This window comes from Aspergillus neoniger (genome assembly GCF_003184625.1).
Source record: "Aspergillus neoniger CBS 115656 unplaced genomic scaffold BO87scaffold_13, whole genome shotgun sequence".
In the NCBI taxonomy this organism is placed as follows: domain Eukaryota; kingdom Fungi; phylum Ascomycota; class Eurotiomycetes; order Eurotiales; family Aspergillaceae; genus Aspergillus; species Aspergillus neoniger.
In genome coordinates this window covers 186,050-207,821 of record NW_020291141.1, presented here as the reverse complement: position 1 = coordinate 207,821, position 21,772 = coordinate 186,050, and the positions used below count along the sequence as shown (strand labels likewise).

The 21,772-nt window shown below is 50.6% G+C and overlaps 6 protein-coding genes and 1 non-coding gene across 7 annotated transcripts; 4 read left to right on the top strand and 3 right to left on the bottom strand.

Annotated features, from left to right (window-relative positions):
• Positions 1 to 67: 67 nt before the first annotated feature.
• atg2 (putative autophagy regulatory protein Atg2) lies at positions 68 to 7,304 on the bottom strand. The gene is made up of 3 exons (XM_025620387.1): positions 6,813 to 7,304; positions 455 to 6,682; positions 68 to 407 (listed from the first exon to the last, which is right to left on the bottom strand). Exons 1-3 carry the CDS (start codon positions 7,008 to 7,010, stop codon positions 390 to 392), a joined length of 6,444 nt encoding a protein of 2,147 aa, XP_025480528.1. The 5' UTR covers positions 7,011 to 7,304; the 3' UTR covers positions 68 to 389.
• Positions 7,305 to 7,894: 590 nt separating this feature from the next.
• On the bottom strand, positions 7,895 to 10,033 carry BO87DRAFT_458345 (putative CECR1 family adenosine deaminase). The gene is made up of 2 exons (XM_025628866.1): positions 9,588 to 10,033; positions 7,895 to 9,531 (listed from the first exon to the last, which is right to left on the bottom strand). Exons 1-2 carry the CDS (start codon positions 9,730 to 9,732, stop codon positions 7,991 to 7,993), a joined length of 1,686 nt encoding a protein of 561 aa, XP_025480527.1. The 5' UTR covers positions 9,733 to 10,033; the 3' UTR covers positions 7,895 to 7,990.
• BO87DRAFT_t134 lies at positions 9,886 to 9,957 on the top strand. Its single transcript has one exon. It is a non-coding gene; the product is annotated as a tRNA-Gln (tRNA).
• Positions 10,034 to 12,022: 1,989 nt separating the features above from the next.
• BO87DRAFT_458344 (NupC/NupG family nucleoside CNT transporter) lies at positions 12,023 to 13,943 on the top strand (the record flags this gene model as incomplete). Its single annotated transcript, XM_025628865.1, has 3 exons — positions 12,023 to 12,315; positions 12,381 to 13,632; positions 13,689 to 13,943. The coding sequence occupies 3 exons, from the start codon at positions 12,023 to 12,025 to the stop codon at positions 13,941 to 13,943; spliced, it is 1,800 nt and encodes a 599-aa protein (XP_025480526.1).
• A 719-nt stretch (positions 13,944 to 14,662) lies between these two features.
• BO87DRAFT_357198 (putative ubiquitin conjugating enzyme (UbcK)) lies at positions 14,663 to 16,099 on the bottom strand. Its single transcript, XM_025621397.1, has 3 exons — positions 15,614 to 16,099; positions 15,194 to 15,526; positions 14,663 to 15,139 (listed from the first exon to the last, which is right to left on the bottom strand). Exons 1-3 carry the CDS (start codon positions 15,718 to 15,720, stop codon positions 15,034 to 15,036), a joined length of 546 nt encoding a protein of 181 aa, XP_025480525.1. The 5' UTR covers positions 15,721 to 16,099; the 3' UTR covers positions 14,663 to 15,033.
• A 551-nt stretch (positions 16,100 to 16,650) lies between these two features.
• BO87DRAFT_332903 (putative serine/threonine protein kinase) lies at positions 16,651 to 18,874 on the top strand. The gene is made up of 2 exons (XM_025620386.1): positions 16,651 to 17,055; positions 17,130 to 18,874. The coding sequence occupies exons 1-2, from the start codon at positions 16,970 to 16,972 to the stop codon at positions 18,646 to 18,648; spliced, it is 1,605 nt and encodes a 534-aa protein (XP_025480524.1). The 5' UTR covers positions 16,651 to 16,969; the 3' UTR covers positions 18,649 to 18,874.
• Positions 18,875 to 19,096: 222 nt separating this feature from the next.
• Positions 19,097 to 21,653, top strand: BO87DRAFT_375848 (uncharacterized protein). Its single transcript, XM_025623145.1, has 2 exons — positions 19,097 to 19,348; positions 19,452 to 21,653. Exons 1-2 carry the CDS (start codon positions 19,306 to 19,308, stop codon positions 21,443 to 21,445), a joined length of 2,037 nt encoding a protein of 678 aa, XP_025480523.1. The 5' UTR covers positions 19,097 to 19,305; the 3' UTR covers positions 21,446 to 21,653.
• Positions 21,654 to 21,772: the final 119 nt, after the last annotated feature.

Below are 21,772 nucleotides of genomic sequence, written 5' to 3'. Positions count from 1 at the left end.
CTGATAGCAATTGAACTTCTACAGCCAAACAAAATATACGCCAGTACAGCTCAAAATCAAATATACACTGCATAATCTAGCATTCATATTTCACATCCAGTCTACCTGCCTCAATAACTAATACCAATCTTAATCATAAACATCCCCAAAAATATCAATATCAATCCAACACCAATCATGCTTGAAAGCCATCATTGTATCAAAAAACTCAAGGGGTAGTAGTGCTAAGCAAAGAATCATCCGTCATATTCATCATTAAATCAGTCCCAGGTAACCGAACCTGCCCGCAGGTGAATGTGTGACCTGCTCCGGTAGATGTCCCAATCAATTATATGCACCAAACCATCCCAGAAGAACTAAGCACTGCCAACGATGCAGCGACAAAGCCGTTAATGGCGTTTATATTTCTGCAAGCATGTTAGTATACGGTCAGATACTGATGGTATTGACTTACATCTTCCATCTTTCGCCGGTTACTAGGATCCAGTGTGTTTCCAGCCCCCAGCAGCGTCTGCCCCACGGCCTTGGATACACCAATGGCAGGCCGAAGAACCACAGTCGGAGCACGCTTCCAGACAGCTTTGGCGGCAGCCTTGGCGCTTCCACTTTCCATAACTTCGCCAGGCACCGCGACTATGGCATCCCGCGTCAGAAGCAGATCGCGCTCCAGCCCCCGGAATGCGCCGCGAAGACCTTGGACCACCCCTACGGGTTGATCGGCGTACAGAGAGATCTTCTTCGCTTCTTCATCGTCCGCGTACTCGTCTTCTACGCCAGCTCCCGACGCATTAGGGGTAGTGAGAATATCTTCGGCGCCTTGGAGGACCGTCTGTGTTCCGATAGCAAGCTTGGCACCCAGCTTGACGAGCTCGTTCGAAGTGGTCTTCGCGAAGGATAATGCGCCTTTTTGGATGCTTCGTACAAGGCGACCGTCTTTACGGTACTCGCGCACAGGCACCGCCACGAGATCTTTCACCCCTCCGCCGACGTTAACGAGAGACCGGATCGGAGCAAGTCCAGCCAGCACGCCTGGCAGCTGGTTCCTCTTGATATCTGGCATCCAGATGTCGTTGAGCGTCTGTCCAAGCTTGTCAAAGCCTGACACCCCGTAGATGATGACGTGTCGCATGGTCATGTCAGCTGCATCCAGTATGAAGAAATTCATGAACTCGGTCGTCCGGCCAGATCTGAGTCCCGCGTAGTCGACTCGCTTAGGCTTGAAATCAAGTCTGACAGGAACGGCATTCACCTCGACTCTTTGTAAAAAGGGAACATCGCTCGGAGCGGTTGGAGTCGGCGCTGAATCATCACGAAATTCGAAGAAGCGGCATATAAAATCCAAAGCATCTTGATCAACATGTAACCGCAGAGGGAGTATGGTCGCCTTAAGCACGATTTCGGTTGCAGCGAGCTGAGGTACCGGTCTCACAGTCAAAATCTCCAGGTGAATCATGCTTGTCCCACTCTCTTTCTCGCCCGCTTCGTGCATATATGTTGCGAATTTCTTCCACGTAGAAGTAGGCACATGATCAAACACCTCCAGGTCTTTAATGCGAACATCCAACGAGCTCTGCGTTTCCCCGGAATCGGGTGGGAATACGACCAGGTCCGCACATATGCCCTTGAGTTCGAATGTCATCTTATGGTACTTGCTTCGAGACAAGCGCAGCTTCTTTCCTCGGACCGAGGGCGACTGGCTTTGCCGGACCGTGGCCCCAGTGACAGTCGTCGTAGTCGCGTAGCTTCCCGTTTCACTAGCGAGGTCGTCGATGTTGCGATTGATGTCATTACGGATGTCGCGGGGATCCTTATTGGCAGGGACACCAATATAGATCGAGTTGAACAAGCAGTCACCGATCACAGACTCTTCTTCCTCGTCAAAGCTGGGAGACGCTCGGCTGCCAGCACGCGCACGCCGTTCAATGGCTTTCCGTTCCACGTCCTTCACAGCCTTTGATATGGTATCCCTAGTCCGCTGCCAGTCGTACCCATCGAATAAATTCCAGATCACGTGTGCATCGCGGACTCTGATCCTCAGCGGGCTCTTCTGAAGCTTGGAGTCGTCTGAGAGTCCGTATGTGTTTTGAGTAGAATCCCAGCGATGCGCTGTACCGCCAACAGCAGACTTTTGGGCAAAGTGATCCTCTCGGAAGTCCAGCTCGGAGATACTCGATGACACGTAATACTGCGAGTGGAAGCTGTCTAGTAGTTCGTTCGAACCCGCCATCATACCCTCTGTCAAAGATCCATGTTCGGGGACCGAGCTGACATGTTTAAAGTCACTGACATAGTCACGCTCATCTTCCAGGTGTCCCTCTCCCTGATCCTGATCAGCAGGCTCCGCCGATTCGGGTGGCTCCGGCATGTCTGTAAAGAAAGCATCTCCGGTAAAAGAAGATAGCATATCCTGGATGGGAAGTACCTCTGTACGGTACTTCGCAGCTACGCTTGGGGGAGTAGGAGGCTGGAGCCCGTTAACTATGCTTATGAGAGTCTGTGTTGAGTCGGCACAAGTCTCCAGGATCAGCAGATCATCTCTCAGTTCCACATCGAGTGACTTTGCCCCATCATCACTCAGCTTCATTATCTTAACCGTAGCTGTGGCTGAAGAAATTGTGCAAACCGTCACAAAGCCATGGTCAATAAAAGACTGCACCTGATTGCTGTGCGGAGGAGCTGAGCTTCTCCTCTGGACATTGTCTGCGTATCCCATGTTCGCCACATCATCTATGATCATGAGAGACGCTTTCCGGAGCTCTAGTGTGGCATCAGAAGACACGGGGTCGTGTATCGCTCCAGAAAACTTGGCGTTTGTGAGAACTACGAGGCCTTTCGCACCGGTGCCGCGTGGGTTGAGACCGAGCACGCAGTCTCGAAGGTCTATTGCCAACTTGATAGGCTTTGAAGGGGTGTCAGAACGGCCCTCTTTCTCCGGTTGGACGTTCTGATGTGGAGGCTGCAACTCTGCGAGGTTGGCCAAGGAGCTTGCCATGTTGGCAGCCACATCCCCAGTAGTCATATCCTCACTGAGGCCGAGGAAGGCGATGATAGATGGGAGTGTATATTCTGCGCGGAAGTTGTGTAACTTCACTTTGACCGTGGGGTCCATCTCGTCAGCAATATAGCGCGCCATCAGGACTGGAAGTGGACTCTGGCTTGGGCTGGATTTGTGACCGATTGCCGATGCTTCTCCCACAAGCTCTTCGTCCCTATTCCTAGCAACCGATATGGAGCCCAGCTGCGCAGCAATGAGTGAAGGCAGACTTATAAAGGCTAGCTCGGTATTCCGAAGAACGGCGCTCATTTCCCCCACCTTCCCACCTATATGCACCTGAACCTCAAGTTCACGCATCAGTGCAAGGGTCAGCACACCAGGCCTGTCATCCTCCGGTAGGTACTTTGTGACATTCGACAGTCGGCTCAATTCATCTGCCAGCTGGGAGATGGAGTCGAGATCAGTAGTGCGAGAAACAGCAACCCGTGCTCCAGAGACCGTAACGCAGAGTACAGAACCCTGCCTCCGCTGGCGGAAGAGCGTATCTAACATGATATCATCATCTTCGTCGTACTTGTCCTTGGACGGAGTGATTAAGCCAAGTAGCCGGTCCAAGTCTTCTTCCTTCGGAGAAAATCGGTACTCAACCCTGATATCGGTCAGACTTATCTTGGCTGGAGCGTCCCGAGAATCGTCCAGAGGCAAGGGGCCGGTAACTTTGGCCTTGTCTATCTGCACTGCTACGCCACTAGGCCTGCTAACGATCTTGGCAGCGGTTGTCCTCAGCCTGACATAGTGGGTCTCTCCGACCACATCTGCTGCAAGCCCTCCGATCCTGATATTTACCTTCAAGGGCGCCGAGCCTGTTCGTTCACTCGCTGCCGGCGGAGGAAATTCTTCGAAGTGCACACCACGAGGACGCTTCGGGACTTCCTTCTTCGGCCCCTTCGGAGATGAAGCCGATGAGATCGAGTTGCCAAGTTCCAATATCGTGCTCAGCCCCCCAAACCAGCCTATGGCCTCTTCCAGTCGCTGGATATTCAAGTTTAGCTGTAAAGGAAGTGTCATGAGGTTTACAGTGGTGGAATCAGGTGATTTTGTGATAGACAGATCGATATCCCCTTGCTCGGCTGACAGGACGTCTCTAACGGAATCGCGCATCTTGAAATTCTCGCTGAACGATATTAAGTGTTCAGAGGCGAACCCGAGACTAAACCCTTTGATATTCAGATGGAGCTTCGTAATGTCTTTGTCGATTGAAAGCTGAGCTTCAAGGCCCGACAGACATGTCTGCAACAAAATATCGTTATGCAGCAGACCGAAGAATGGCGAGCTGTCTGTTTCGGCAGGGTATGAATATCCGGGAACATGCTCGACAAATTTGATGGCAAGGTTGCGAAGAGCCAACTTGATAGCCTGTCGCTTCTGCTCTTGTGGCTGACTCATGTCCTGGCTGACCTCGCTGTCATTGCTGAAAGCATTAAGAATCTTGTGTCCAACCTTGAGCACGAGCCAGCCGATGGCGATGTCGAATTGGAGTTCCGCGGAGAATATCTCAACCTCCAAGTCGTTCGGGCCCCGCTTAGACTGTGTCTGCCCATCATGCTGCGAAGGCCGAGAAGCTTTTTCGGCGCCCTCGTGCCCGTATGAGGCCGGTCTGATCGTATCACTGCGAGTTCGTGTAGAAGCCTTCCTGCCAGGAGGCACAAAGTAGTCTTCAGTTGCTGATTCACGCAAGCATGCCGTCGTCTCCTCCAGACCGCTAGTTTCTTCTTCAGTGTAGGACGCAGATGGGGTGTCATCTGTGCTGTCGCCATCTTCATCCACGGAAGGTATGGAAATGACGACCCTGTCGATGCTAAAGAACCGTCTTGCGACGTCAGAGAATTTGTTCAGGCCTGATGAATCCTGAGAACGTTCTTTGTCGGTGGGCTCATGTTGTGCCTCGGGAGAATCATCTATTAGGCACTCCTGCGAGATATGCAATCCTGCCTGCGGAGTTAGTTTAGGGGTGGCAGCAGTCTCATCATCATGATCCTGGTCCATATGATGTACATCGGGACCGTTTCCATGGTGCACATGAGCATGTGAGTCCCTGACTACCGTGGATTCCGGGGAATCCCAGGCACCGGGAATATTTGGCATGAAGCTTCTTGACATAGAATTTTGACTTATGGCACTCATGTACATACTCTGTGCCTCCTCGTTAGAAAAGAGCCTTGACTCGGAAAGCTCGTCCTGGTTGAAAGATCCGGATGTTGAGCTTGAACTACTCGCTTCGGAAGGAGGTACAGAGGTAACAGGCGATGGTTGGTTAGCAGCATACGGCTGGGGATCTTGCGTAACCTCTAGTCCCATCGCGGGCAAGGCTGGTCGAGTAGGAACGTCAACCGCTTCAGGATGTTGTAGGTGATGCCGTGCGAGGCTAGTGACAGCTGGTACCTGTGACCTGGGCGCAAGGATCATAGCATTCTGTGTATCACTGTAGTGTGATGCTGATCCGGCGGCGTGCAACTCTGGAGTCCGGAGGCGCGGGGTATCTTCATTGCCCAAGATATGGTGGGCGACTTCCGGTGAAAAATGATCTGTGCCATCAAGCTCATCATCATGAAGATGCGAATCAATCACAGAATCAAGATACGCAGGATTGTCCAGTATCTCATCGTCAACCGGTAGGTTCTGCGACTCTCCCATGTAACCATAGCTCCTGGTTTCCTCCTCCGTGTCGGCGTCAGAAAATCTGCCGTCGTAGGTGCACACAGATCCTTCCATATCGGGCGCATGTTCGGGCGCATATTGTTCTATTATCTTTGATTCTGATAGTCCACGAGATGGCTCGAAGAGTATCGACCTTGTCAAGTCCAGTGCGGTGTCCTCTTCAGACGCGGGCTCAGACGGCGGGGACGAAACATGGCTCGGGGGAGGGCTCGGCTTTGGCTGCAAAGGACTCTCCGGAGAAGTGATCTCTGGAGATATCGGGACAGTGAACCTTGAGTAATTAGAAAAAACGACAGGCTCCGACACCAAGGCGACGTTGATGTCAGACAACGAAATCAACCGTCGCTGATTCCGTGAGGAAGTCTCATCCTCACTCGATGGCGAAGACACAGCATCCACCTTGACTTGTCCAACAGTCAATAACCCCGTGACCAAGTCAGGCTTATCTTCCGGTTGCCTCTTTAGTGGTGCATCCTGTTTCGTCTCCATGTCAACTCGGATGGATATGTCATCCACCTGGACCTGCAGACGGTCTGCGACACCTTTAAGGAACGCAGCAACGAAACTCGGCAACGAGACGCCCTCATTGCCGTAGCCAAGCTCCTCTTCATCATCACTGCCTGATGTAGGTGTACGGTGAAGGACCTGAGATTGAGATGATATGGCTGCCTTCAGTTCTTCCTTTTCCTCCTTTGGTTCAGCCTGGAGGAACGATTGAGCGAGGTCGGTCGGATTAGGGATGATCGGATCGGGGGCAGGTTCATGGCCAGAGCCAGACCCCGTTGGTCTGTCGCCTTGTCCAGCATGGCGAGAGTCGTCGGAAAGTAGTCTCAGATGGACGTCGATGCCGCTGGCCTGGCAGATGATGCCGCTGCTGTAGATATCCGCGGGGACGGTGATCTTCAGGAAACGAACCCGGGCGCTGACGAGCTCACTTGAAGGAGGAAGGTGAAGAAGCGTAGCTAATTTCTATTTTATTATAGAGTTTTCTGATTAGCACATGCCGGAAGTCCGAAAACCCAGCGGGGAACAGCAGCGGATTGAGAGCCAGGGAAGCTAGCTAAGGTCGTCCGGGGGCACGAGTAGTGAGTGCACTTACATCCAGCCTCAACCCAATATCTCGTAGTTCCACGGTACTTCGTTGTCCCCAGCGTATACCCAGACTGTCCAGATCAAGGGCCTCTGTATCGACAAGGCCGAGACGAGATAACGCATATCGGAGCAATCGCTTTTGGAAGAACGACGGCAAGAAGTAGGCCATTTTGGGGGGGGGGCAAAGGAGCCGGCGGGGGCTCATTTGAAGATGGCAACTGTCATCTGAGCAAAAACATAATAAGGCAACAAGTACAAGAAAGAGACGATCGGGGAGTTGAGAGATGCCTTGCTCCTGGGACAGGCACCAGCACAACAAGTGTGTCGGGGGAACAAATGCGGAGGGTTTGCTGAAGGTGCCGGAGGGAAGGATGACGTTCGGGGATGTAGGCGCTAGTAGAGGAGGAGAGAGATAGCGAAGATCAACCGCAATAGTCAGGCGGAGCTTGGGCCGGGCCTCCCCAAATCACACCATGACAACTCACACTTACGTCGAACTTATCGCCTCATGGAGGGTTTTGAATTGTCAACCAGAGGATGAGCACTCGGCTCCGGGAAAATATCCAGAACAGCTGACTGAAGTGCAAATGCCGGGCAAGCAACTGCCAGCTGAATCATGGCAAATGAGCGATTCGTTGCGGTGTCTGGTGGACTTCTCGACACTGTTTATTTAGCCTCGGCCTAACGGTGATAAAACGGAAAATAATAACTCAATATTTACCACGAGAGTGGAGGAAAAAGTAAATAATAGTCAAGGTATTATCGATGAAGAAGAAACAAATCAACGGTCATCCTGCTGCAGAATCTCTCTTTTGTCCCCCCTTATCGCACTGGCTCGTGGAGTAGTCCATCATCCGCTCTTCTGGAGTTTGACCTCCACTCAATGAATCATGCAGCAAGCAGCAGCCGACATGATTCTGCTCACCAGGACGCTGATCATATTCTAGTATAGTCTACATTAAATTCCACTCTACCTGCGACCGGCCAAACTAACGACTCCTGCGATGAGGCGATGTTCTCCTGAAAAGCTGCAAGCGTTGTTGCTTTGCATAACAAGCACGTTCTGCTTATTCATCTCGGCATGCCGCTATATCATTACTAAGCGTACCCCTTCATTATGAAGTTTAATGCAACTTTTGGGGAATGGCTGTTGACGGATACACTATGAGTGGAATGTGAAATAGTTCAGTCTTGCTCTTCACCTTCCGTCTCCGCGAATTCCTCTGTAACCCACTGGCAGAATTTCTCAAAATCTGCATACCATTCCTGCAAACGGCTAGCCTTCGTCCCCTCCCCCAAGATCCCTTCCCGAAGATCGGACTGCCACTCCGCCGATGGCTGGTCTTGGTAACAGCTCCACCGGATGGAGTTCTCCACCATCATTGCAAGGCCCGTAAGACCCATGTTGTCAATCCCTTGAACCGCTTGCCAGAACTGTCGTGTCAGGTCGTTTGATTCACCGAGCAGGCCCGGCGCATTGATACCAAGAGATACAGGAACACCACGGGCTAATAGAACAGGTAGAGGATGCGTTTGAATACTGTCGGTGAGTCCAAGGATCTCATCTGAGAGCGGGCTGCACTCAATCAGGATTTTTTTCTCCTTGATCAGCTCGATCAGTAATGGATGTTGGCTGAGCGAGAGCCCTTGGCATATCCTCCGCGCGCCCAACAAGATAGCATCGAACAAACCTTGGTCTCCCCCAGTTCTCAGGGATTCACCAGCGTGGAAGCAGAAAGAGATATCCAAGCCCTCTGCAGAACACTCTTTGCGAAACCAAAATAGTATGGGAACCAAATCAGTGAGCGAGTGCTGATCATCCTTATCCACTATCATATCAAATCCGCAAATCGTATCGGGATAATCATACTTTGCCAGGATGCAATCTTTCATGTTCTCGACAATGTCTCGCTTCGACAATGAGCGGGGACAGGCCCATATAATCCGCGCTCCGTAAAACCCTTGCCCTTCCTGCGTCCCTTGGAAACGTGCAAGCTCTTCCTGAAACACGTGGCACCAATCGCTATGGCCTTCTTCGGGAATATCCTTCCCTTCCTTGCGATATGGGAATGTAAAAGTCGTTCTGAACTCCACGTATTTGATCCCATCGCTCCAAAGTCGAGCAAATACATGTCGCAAGCATGCCCGCAGGATAGGCTCATAGCTGAGCAGAGAATTCACAATTGGCATCACACGGCTATGATAATTCGCACGCCCCGCTTGAGGGATACATCGGCTTCGCAGCCAGTCACGAAACCCATTCTCTCCCCCATACGGGAAAGAAGAGGCCGCCTTTCTCAGTGGGATAGGACTTGAGGGCTCGTACGCAGACGACCACACAGTAGGTCTGTCTTCCAAGTCTTTTGACGCCGCCAACGAGTATTGAAAGGCGAATAGCTTCTCATCCAAGTCATCCTGGGATAGCAAAGGCTGCGTCGCAAAGACACACAATCCCGGGGTAGTGAACGCCACATTGATTAAAAAGTCCGCATTGATCATGGCATGTAACGGAGCATGCAACAAAGATCCTTTGGGCATTGCCTTGATGATTCTCCAGAGCTTTGTCTTCTGCACCCTATCCCAATCCAGGGACTTGGCCTCGGGAAACCGAGCATCATCTAAACCAGACGAAGTAGACAGCTGATGTAGCTCCCGGTCGCGGATTCTGGCGACAATACTGCAAGCTCTAGCAGCTGTTGGCGGTAAAGCCTTGGTAAGGTTGCTATCTAGTATCTTGAATTAGCCAAGTCCAAGTAAATATGTTGAGCGTGATACTACCCACCATGCCGCTGCTTTTGTTCTTCCAGAATAAGCGAACTCCGACCCCGCAGATATTGCTGGATAAATGGATCTTCAACTTGGGGGATGCCCTCCTCAATTTGCCACTCCTCATTCGACTGCGGCTCCATGTTGTGCGAACTATGCATATTGTAGCATGTGTGAAACAGATTAGCGGGGTAGAGTCGACTCAGGTACCATGAGCTGGCGAAAACAATGAGGTCATATCACGACCTTGTTTCTTGATTTTCCTTATCTCTTAGCTTGTAATACTAAAAGGCAACCCGTCTATCACAACAACAGGTTGTGTAGTGTAATGGTTATCACTCTGGATTCTGATTCCAGCAATCCCGGTTCGATCCCGGGCACGACCTTTTTGGCTTCCTTTCTTCCCTGCGCACAAGCAGTCTGTCGTGTTGTTAGTTTTTGACTCAGTCAAGTCAAAACTGTTCTGCTGTAATTGAATGGTCGTTAAAAGGGTATACCGATGCGGTCGCTAATGTGTACCGGTTGCGTCCACTGCACCGGCCGGTCGATCTCTTTGGAGTTTCTGCTTTGTGTATCCCACACTGATCACGTTCCAATAATTCCAGGATCCATTGAATGTGATACATATACACCCTGGTACTGTGGTGGTCAACGGCAATATATATCTAGTAGCGTTCATGTCTTGCAGTCAGGTTGTACATCCCCGTCTCACAGTCCAACGACTTTCCTTGCTCCAACCCGCTTGCCGTTTCCCTCAATGTAACGTTTCAAGTGTCGCAGACCGCATGCGGGAATAGGCCATTCAGACAAAGTGCAACTTGCAGGAAACACGCCATGTGAGCTCTGGGCTCTGTTCCAGTGTAGCGTCCGTTCTGCTGTCGAGTGATGTCCCAGTCTCCCTCTTTTCTCCAGTCTCATCTACTAGCGTCGGGGATGAATATATGTAACTGCCGCAGAGGTCGTAGGAACTAAGATCACCAAAAACTGATACGTTAAATAGAAGCAAATGGAGTCAACTACTGTTTCGCGAAGGAGAAGGTGTCCATAAGTACCATGCATATACTCCTTTTGCCCACGATCAGGGCGTCCAGACGCCAAGGATACCACGGGTTCTAAGCACTCGCAGGCCATGCATCATCTATTCCTGCATACAGCGTTCAAAACTGTTAGCAAAACTGTTAGCCATGAACATATAATTCGCAGATAGATGATTCGAGAGTCCAGAAATCAGACAAGATGAACGGGAAACACAATTATTTGGCTTTTTCCCACTGCTTTCTGGAGACCGAAGAATCAAGTGCTTGGATCTCTTGTTTTATTCTCTCCAAGTGCTTCTCATAGCATTGTCAGGTCCTAGTCAAGCGTACTGATCTTTTATATGGCTCTGTGATGAAATTGTTGGCTGCAATGTCATATTTCTCCGAGTTTTGATCAATGGTAGCCAGCCAGGTGGACGACTAGGAGTCATGGCTAAACGTATGGGACATCCATAGCAATTGCGAAAAGTTTTCGGCCATGTGGCACCCCACTGGTACACTCTTCAATACTAAAAAGGTCTTGAGGAGGTCAAAAGCAGGAAGCCTGTGTCTTTCCGCCACTGCTTCAAAAATTAAGGGTTAGTAACAAAATTCGTCACCGGGACCAAGTGAAATTCTAAGAAAAAAGCAAACATCGAAAAAGACAAGGCAAAATTATAGTGGTAAGGCAATAGTGTCCACAGGATTTGCAGGATTATTGTTCTGATGCAGCATGCATACTAGTAGAACCAACATACGGCGCAGACCACACCTTTTCCGGCCTATCAGACCGACTGTATTCGAGCTACAACTGAATGCCCAAAAACTCAACATGGAAAGCATTGCAAGTCGATGCAATAGTGAGCCATGTGACCGGTCATAGAGATGTCATCAAGAAGCATATTAGCTAGCCCCTTCAGCGCAAAGAGTTAGGATTAGGCTAATGGCCGGAAGGCAAGATAGAACAGTTTGCTCAGTCGTCATCAATAAACTTACACTACTCCGCACACTTTCCTGGATGAAAGAGGACACCCCGCAAAGATGCTCGTCCCTGGATACACAGCCAGTGACATCAAGCAGCAAAGGCTCCAGGTGACACAAAGACGAGAAAGTATAAAGGGTAGACCGCCGGAGTGGCCGCGACTCCATCCCTGGCATAATGCGTCTTGCCCATCGATAGAGCTTTTTGACCCACGTTGTACAACCTCGAGGCTTGATCATGGCCGTAGCAACATAGGCTGCTTAGGTCTCATCATTTCTTGATCAGACGTGTCTCACCGTAAGCCCACCATAAGACACCTTCGGTTCGCGTGCCATCCCCCCCCCGCGCGCAAATATCTTAGGAGAAGCTGCAGATGCACCATGGGACAGTCTCTTATTCCTTGGATCCGTGACTAATTCACCGTCTCCTCCCCGAGAAGTTAGTACCCCAGAGATGACGGCAGATGAAAAAGCCCTGGAGATTAGCCAGAAGACCACGATCATGTCACAGGCTTGCAGTGATTCGAATGAGACTGCAGGTGTTCATGCAGGTAACTCAGAAATCCCCCGCGGCGATGATATCAGTGCCCCAGACATGAAGAAGCTACCCACAGAAGAACATCAGGGCAAACAAAATGATATCGAAGAAGCCGACATAAGCCACACTCCTCGGAAACAATATCGGCGTTGCATGTCCAGGTACTCCAGGCATGTGGCATATGCTGGAATTCTGATACTTTTCACAGGGTGAGCTTCAATTGCTGCACTTTTAACCCCATAAATTTGCAAGCTCACCTATTCCTTACCCCCAGGTGGTGGGTTGCGGGGCTTATCCTTCACCGTGATGACCTAGGATGGTTGATCCCCTTTCTTGTCTATCTGGCTATCACACTTCGTATACTCTTTCTCTATCTTCCCATCTCTGTGCTCACTAGACCGGTATTCTGGATCTGGAAACAGACCGTCTCACGTATTGTGAGCCATGTGCCTCCAAGGTTTCGTATACCAGGAGCAGCGATAACGACAATTGCCGTGATTATGATCGGTTGTTTCGTCTCTGCGGATACACCAGAAAACACGCGAGCCGACAGAGCAGTCAGCCTATTCGGGCTGATCGTTTTCTTGTTCATCCTATGGATCTTCTCTCGGGACCGCAAGAATATCGTCTGGCATACCGTCATCGTCGGCATGTTGGTTCATTTCCTTGTGGCTTTATTCGTCCTGCGGACACGGGCGGGATACGACATCTTTAACTTCATATCGACCCTGGCCCAGAAACTACTGGGGTTCGCAGAGCAAGGTGTCGACTTCCTCATCGAGACAGGCTGGGCTGAGAAACACAAAGGATGGTTCATCGTCAGTGTTATCCCTGCAATTTTGTTCTTTGTATCTCTTGTGCAGCTCCTATATCACGCCGGCATCTTACAATGGTTCGTTCGCAAATTTGCGACATTCTTTTTCTGGTCGATGCGTGTGTCCGGGGCAGAAGCGGTTGTTGCAGCGGCCTCTCCGTTCATCGGGCAGGGAGAATCAGCCATGCTTATACGGCCTTTTGTACCGCACCTGACGATGGCGGAAATTCATCAAATTATGACCTCTGGATTTGCCACCATCGCCGGCTCTGGTCTCATCGCATACATCGGCATGGGCGTCAATCCTCAAGCCCTTGTATCTTCCTGCGTCATGAGCATCCCCGCCTCCTTGGCAGCATCCAAGATACGCTGGCCCGAAAAAGAAGAAACCCTCACAGCAGGCCATGTCACCGTCCCGGAAGACGAAGAGCATCAAGCCGCAAACGCCCTTCACGCGTTTGCCAATGGCGCCTGGATTGGTATCAAAATCGCAGGCATGATCACCTCCAACCTACTTTGTATCATTTCTCTGGTCGGTCTAGCCAACGGTCTTCTCACCTGGTGGGGACGCTACCTGAATATCAACGATCCTCCTTTGACGATCCAACTCATTATGGGATATATCTGCTACCCTGTTTCCTTCCTTTTGGGTGTTTCCCGGGACGACGACCTCCTGAAAGTAGCACAACTAATCGGCATGAAGCTTGTGATGGTAAGCTAATTCTCCAATACCCAGAACCTACCCCTAACTAGGGATACAACCGTTAGAACGAATTCATAGCATACTCAGCCCTCCAAACCGACCCGCAATACCAAACTCTATCTCCGCGATCAAGACTAATAGCCACGTACGCGCTCTGCGGATTTGCGAACATCGGCTCCCTAGGAAACCAGATCGGGGTGCTGGCACAACTGGCTCCCGAACGGGCAGGAGATGTATCTTGCGTGGCGGTTAGTGCAATGATAACAGGAGCGATCAGCACACTTATGAGCGCAGCGATTGCCGGAATGATTGCTATTTAGAATGCTGCGGGTAGTAGATCTAGCGCCATGTTTACCTAAGAGTGAGAGATACAACAATGTGTCTGATTGAGCTGTGTAATGCAGTTATTCGGTTTGGGATGGCAGTTGATCTTCTGCAGCAATAGGATAAAAGGAGAAACGTCGAGTTGGTATTTTCTCTAGCTGTCTGTTTGCGTGTAAGGTAGATGTAAGAGGAAGATTTCTGAGGGGCTTCGACAAGTCCGGAAGACGTTGCCGCTCTTCACCTGCTTTAGGAAGGTGCCGATGCTTTCACTCTCTGAACGGTCTCTGGGCTATGGATGAAATGTACCTTTGTAAGACAGCGAATGAATTTAATTAAGAGACGATGGGAGATTAGTTAGGGCAGTAGCTATATTGCCAATACTACTTATTGCAGAGGGTTGGAGTTGTAGCTATGTAGTACTACTATGTGTACTCCGTGACACTAAGTACTATCTAGGAAAGTAACATTGGGGTGAGTAAATAGCGATAGAACAATGGATCATGGGTTGTTTATTTGTTTACTAACCTGTATTTGCTGTGCTTGCTTGTGGAGGACACTCTTCTAGCGCAAAAGACTTTCCTGTCGTGCCTTAATAGTCCTGGTTATGGTGGATATATTGTCAGCAGGATTACTTTTCACCCTGGCGATGGCAATAGTAGCTCCTATGTATTCTGCTACTAGGTTAGTATAGACAATATCAACACTTATATTGATCGAAAAATACAATGGAAGCTATCTCTTTGTTCAGTGACTGCCTACGTAATAGCTACCAACGAACCCAACATCATGTGCAGGTAATAATAAGAATGATTGTAAAATCAAAGCAGGGTATTTGTCCCGGGACACGCGCGGGCTCCTGTATTTCCATTCCAATTGTGGTCCCAAACGAGAATTCCCCGAACGCATAAACTCCTGAAAAATCATCGGTGCTGAACTCATGACTTCGTTACGACGAAGATTAGAATGCACCATGCAACCGTTGCCCCCAAATGAAACGCACAGACCCCGATCTCATGCAATGCAAGTCGGTCCGTCCCATGTCTGCGGGAACAACCGAACGGACGACGACGATTATAGACGAACCAATTACTCGATGTCTTCGATGTCGCGGTGCCGGGCCATAACGTGTTTTTTGTATTCTTCCTGGTCGGTGTCCCAGAGCTCAGCAGCTTGGGCGTTGAGAGGGCTCGCGCTAAGTAGCTGTTAGCATGAACGGTCGGAACGTTGCGATGTGGTTTCGTCTTACTTGTTAGGTTCACCCAGCAGACTCTGCAGACTAAGGAGAACACTCTGCACGTTGTAGACGGCACTCCACTTGTCCTTCAGGATGTCCAGACAGATACGGCCGGAGAAGTCGACATTAGGGTGGTAGATGGGAGTTTTGAATAGAACAGTAGGGGGAGCGTAAGGGTAGTTGTTGGGGAAGGCAAAGGAAAGACGGAAAGTAAGTCCTTCGTAAGGAGTTTCAGCCGGTCCGCTGATAGTGGCAGTCCAGGAGAGGAGGTTGCCGTCGGCGTCAGGGAAGGCCGAGATTCCCGGAGAGGGGGAGAGCATTAGCTGCATCAGCTCGGCTTGGAGGCTGGCGAGATAGAATGATAATCAGTATGCAAGATTCCAGAGGAAAAGTGAGTGATTTGAAGGCTGCATTCAGCATCGTAGTACGAACCGTTTGGTGACGCTCTGAATGTCGGTTCTCTGGGCTGACGAGTTGAGCTTGGACGCCTCGTGGGCGTCAGGAGCCGAGTTCTGAGTGTCTTCCATGCTGTAGTCCATTATGAAGAAGTGTAAAGAGATCGGGGGTATAGCGGAAGCAACGGTCGGTTTAAGAGGAAGAGACGATGACGAGAGTTTCCGGGATGGGAGGAATGCCAGGTAGAGTTGAACGGACCGTCGTAATCGGTAGGAAGAGAAAGGAAGAGGAAGAAGAAGAGGGTTGTCTGGAATGACGCTGGCTCCGAATGCAGCGGGACAGTTGGCTGGAGGGGAAGCGGATTGACCCACCCGATGAATCCCCGGATGCTGTGAACTCAGAACAAGCCTTGATGGAACGTTAGGCAAAAAGAGGTGGAGGAATGGAAAATTGTTGTCTACCAGTATCACTGAAGTAGTCAAGCTCGAAATCCTAGAGAGATAGAAAGCAGGGGGGAGGAAGAATATAGTGGGTTCATGTCGGGTCGACAATAATGGAGGGGACGTTCGGTCTTTCATTGTTTACTCGGCCATCCGCCCGGCAACGCCGCCGCCAACTGATTCTTTGGGGCTCCACCAGATGACCGGTCCAGATCATCTTCATCCGTCACGCTTGGGAAGTTATCGTGAGTCGCTAGCCATTTTGTCATCGCGAAACTCAGTTTTCTAGTGATTCTCCCGTGATGGGACCTCAAGGTTCTTGTAAGGAGAAGAAGTGATGATGTACCATTTTCCCTACAAATCTTTTGAAACTTGTTTTCGGTTAAGTGGAATATTGGCCAGTGTCGATGCAAATTCAGACAAAGTAATTGTGGTGTCGTTTCGGTGCGACTCCGGATCTTTTCCCTACAGTTGGACTTCATTATTGGCTGCTGCGGGTCCAGATCGAGCCAGCAAAAGCAGCGTGGCCAGTGTGTCTGTTAAGTCCAGGGCAGATCAGGCGGTCAAGTAGTCGATATAATGCTCGTAGCTGCATCTCTCCTGGTCTTCGCATTCCTCACTCAAGTCAAATAACTTCAACTATTTTCCTGTCTTACTGATCTTTGATTCCATTTCTCTGTCGAGATATCCCCCTTCCTCCCTATTCATCATGTTGGGTCCACTAAAGGCTGTGCCAGGCAGCCGATCAACAGATTACCCAAAGAGGATAAAGTGGCTCTCGCGTTCCGCCCAGCGCGTTCTCTTCAGCTTCGTTCTCCTTCCATCGCCCTTGCATTGATACTCGCCACCGTCACACGATCATGGCTCAATATTGACTTCCCCCTTAAATGACAAGATCTGTGAATCTCAGTTGATCTGTCATATTTGGTCCTTCTCGTGATTCTTCGTCAACATGCACCACTCTCAGCTGGCCCCGCTGCCGAATGACTTGCCGTTTCGCATCGTTTCCAAAACAATTGGTCAGGGTGCTTACGCTTGGTAAGGTTGACTTCATCGATTGTGCTCTGGTATTTGAAATCTCAAACATCTGCTGACGAAGAGTTACGGCGCAGCATCAAGAAGGCCGTCCCCACCTACACAGACAATCCCGTTTTCGCAGTCAAGTTCATCCACAAAGAGTACGCCGCCCGCCATGGAAAGGTCAGCCCGCGTCAGCTACAAATGGAGGCGACAGTCCACAAGCATATCGGGGATCATAACAATATAATCTCATTCTTCCAAACTGGGGAAGATGACATCTGGCGTTGGATCGCGATGGAGCTGGCCGAGGGTGGCGATCTGTTCGACAAGATCGAGGCTGACGAGGGTGTTGGCGAGGACATCGCGCATGTATACTTCTCGCAACTGATAAGTGCCGTGGGTTATATGCATTCGAAGGGCGTGGGCCACCGCGACATCAAGCCGGAAAATATGCTGTTGACAGCCGACGGGAACCTGAAAATCGCAGACTTTGGGCTAGCCACGTTATTCGAGTACAAGGGCGTGACGAAATTGTCTACAACTTTTTGTGGGAGTCCTCCATATATTGCACCCGAGGTGATATCTTGCAGTAGCAAACATATGATGAAAGGTGCAGGCTACCGACCGGACCTAGTGGACATCTGGTCCTGCGGAATCGTCCTGTTTGTCCTCTTGGCTGGAAACACCCCGTGGGATAGTCCGACAGAGACCAGTTACGAATTCCAGGAATACCTCGCAACAAATGGACGCACATCCGATGAGCTTTGGCAGCAATTGCCTATAGAGACTCTTTCACTACTACGTGGAATGCTGAACATCGACCCCTCTAACCGCTTTTCCCTGGAGGACGTTCGGAGACATCCCTGGTATACCCGACCGAACAAATACCTATCCCGAAACGGCACATTAAGGGATCCGATTAACTTAGCTACAACCATGTTCGAGTCACTCCATATCGACTTTTCCCAAGATCCTTTCGCTCAACCCCATGGGGGTAGTTTTGGTGGGGGTCGAATGGATATCGATCTGGGTGATGGGATTGATGCTGAACAAAGGATTTCATCAACGCAGCCGGAGATGCCGAGGACTGATATGCTGGTGGACTGGGATACCCCGCAAGTGGCGGATGCGTTCTCATCAACACAACCCCTGGGGCGACCGTTCTCTGCCGACGACATGTCGGCTCTCGACCATCTAGAGGATGAGCCGTCAATGTCACAATTCTCGCCTCATCCGTCCGTACCCCTGAGTCGGACGCAGAAAGCGCAGCGATTCCATGACATCGTGCCTTCTCGTCCCATGACACGATTCTTCTCTACGTGGGAGCTTAAGATCCTAGTGCCTCTCATATGCGAGGCTTTGCATCGTTTAGGGGTTCCGGTTCCTGCGGTTCCCGCCGTTTCCGCAGGGGACACTTCCGCAATGCTTCGTATCGTAACTCGGGATGGGAGGATGTGCACTTTGCAGGGTAAAGTCTTGATCGAATGTGTCTCCGAGGGTCTATTTGAGATTGAGTTTATGAAGGTGAAGGGCGATCCGCTGGAATGGCGGCGTTTCTTCAAGAAGGTGGCCGTGCTTTGCAAGGACGCCGTCTACAAGCCTGACTGCTAGAATGCAGCCAGGATACATGCTTATGCACCTCGACCAGGCGCCTATATTATTGCTGTTATTGCCTGGTGTCACGTCTGACGGTTAATGTACGAGTAATGCCATTTATGACGGTTGGGTAAGGATTGGGTAGGGAAGGAAAAGGTTTTGGCTGCCTATCAGGTTCTGGCTCTTAGTTGATATTAGTATTTTGACTCGAATGAGTGTCAAGAGAATGGAAGGCCTTCGGAAATTTCAAGAATCATCAAGAACGAATCCGTGCGGTGTAACTTTGCTATATATAGGACTAGTAATCCGCCTATGATAGCGCTGGAATGTAGTATCCGGCATTCCAAATGCAACAAGAGCTTTTAGGTTACAGGGCAGAATAATTCAATTAAACTTCTAGACCAACCTACGTAAGCCACATAAGCCTTCCTATATGCCTTAGCAGTCTTTTATCAGTTACGTGTGAAGTTGATCGGCGATGCTAGACTGAACTGTTGCTTGTCGGCCTGCGCATCCCCCACGTGACGACGGTCTAGATTGCGGATTGTGGGGGGATAAAATGGAGCTTCATCCCCAAGAAACAGTTATGGCCTTTGCTTACACCCTCCGTCGCACAAGCTAAATGAGTCAGACCCGTTGGCCCTCAATGGTTCTCTTTTCTCAGTCTCACCCATGGAGAAACTCCCCGTAGAGATCCTCTGCGAGATTATTGACTGTACGATGTTTGCCCCCATTTCTCCCAGGGTCCAGGTTACCCCACATCACCGGTTTCATGCCATGTGCTAGACCTTCATTAGCATTAGCTGACGCACCCTTAGATCTCACCCCACACGAGCGGGTACAACTTCAGTCCGTCTCGAGGCGGCTATTCTCCGTGGCCCGGGATAACAATCTCTGGAGACTCCACTGCTTCGAAGAGTCATGGAGCGCTTCCGGAGCCTTGCGTTCCGCTACCAACAAGACCTCCGAGAGCCTGCTCACCAACTCCACGGCTTCCCTGAGCTCATTAGGCCAAACTTCGCTTCGATCGCTGATACAGCCAGGCGCGTCTGGGCTCAGAGACAGTAAATCAAACGGCTTGGATCAAACGCCGTCTTATGGGCAAAGATCCAGAGCGGCGGCGTCGTGGGACCCGTCTTACGAAGGGGAGGAGGTGAACTGGTACTCGGAGTACATTGCTCGAAATGGCCCCATTTCACTTAGTTGGATGCAGCAACCCTTCACCAGGGTATCACAGGGTGGGAAAAGGGAATACCGAGAGGTCAAAGGAATGGGACTGCTCCGGGATTGGAGTACTGCTCGACAGAACAAAGTCGTTGCGCCCCTTGATGACGGTAGTGTCTGCATTTGGGATCTCAATCACTCGCATTCGATTGGATCCCAGAGCACCAAGGGTAAGGTTCTTGGAGTCAGCTCGCCGGGAATATTGATGGCCAACCGGTTTGGCAGACGAGACAACTCTGGAGCAAAGCAAGCCTTGGAATTCGTGAATCTGGGAGAATGTGTGAGCGTAGACTCTATGCGTCGGAGGGCCTACCTGGCTGTCGGGAATATTCTAAACGAGGTAGATCTCGAAAGTCTCACTGTTATTTCCCAACAACGCTTCCCTTGGTCCGTTTTTGCCTTGTCCCAGGAGACGGATTATTCTGTACCGTTGACGGTGGCTACCACTTTGAGTCTTCACATCTACGATGGCAGAATGTCAGCGACGGAGGAGCAGGAGGCTATCACTCTACGTTGTGAGGAGCCGACCGTCTCGCTAGTCCCTAAATCTGAGATCTATTCTCCGCCCGATTCACCACTTTTGCAGCTACAACCGAACGGACAACCCCCGCACCGGATACGAAGCCCTGATCTCTCAAAGAACAGTGACAACTATGCACCCTTATTCCAGCCAGGACCTCTCTCGCTTCTACACCCTCCCGCACCGCACGTGAACTCGATCTTCCTCGCTGGTCGTTTCCCAAGCATCCTGCAGTATGACCGTCGCTTTTTCCCACGGCTTCAGAACACAATTCATTCTGGTGGTCAACTCTGCGGACTTGCTGCTGTTCCAGCGCCGCGATTCCCTGTCTCTCCCAACTCTGAATTTCCCGCGTCCCACAAATTGGTGGCCTGCGGTGACTACAAAGGGCGAGGTTCTCTTGAGCTCTACAATCTCACTCCCTCCAACACCAACGCCAAGAGCGATCCATCGGGCTGCTCGTCCAACCTGTCTACAGTATACCAAAATCGGCAGAGTGTCGCTAGATCCAAGGTGCTCTCAGTCGAATCACACGGGACCCGTATCGTCTACTCCGATGCAGACGGAAATATCAAATGGGTTGAGCGTGATGGACGTTCCGAAGTTCGGCGCCTGAACATTAATTCATACCAACCGCAGCGAAGATACTACCCACAGCGCAATGGGGAAACGTCCACTCATTTGGGAAGCAACGCTGATACCAACGGTGAAGAGGAAGAACAGACATTCGGATTATGGGGTAGCCTATCGCGGTCTCGCAGCGAGGGCGAAGTTGCTCGAAAGATTCTCCCAACCGGCGGCAGCTTGACAGGTGATGAACTACTTGTCTGGACAGGGGAACACATCGGACGCGTCCATTTCTCAAACCTCCCTGACACGGGTCTAGACTCGGATGAAGAAGATGATGCTATAACTCTCGATGGAAATATCGGGGAAGCGGAGCGTGAAGAGCGACGGAACAAGCGGCGGGAGCTACGTCGGCGGGAAGATGAATATGCCACGATGATGCGCAGGGCACTGGAGAGGCAGGCCGACGAAGTGAGACGGATGGGGGGCCTGGGGCTGTGATTTGAAGATGATGTTTCCCTCCAATGAAATAGATGAAGCGCATCTCATTAACGCATACTTGTCTTTTCAAGATTCTGCACGTACCCCTTCATACATGATTCGTTGGTTTGGTTGAATATACCTCCAGTTCGGGCTTGATGTTATGGTAGCGATACCCTTGTGCTTAGATAGAACCTGCGAGTGATCCTATTTAGATCAGATATATAAGATTACACTATGTCTTCTGCCCGTTTGCTTCTTACGTTTGTCCGATGAATTGCCTAGTTCCGTCGTTCTCGGGTGCGGCGAGAATCTCCAACGGCCTCGGCCTGCCGCGATGACTGGCTT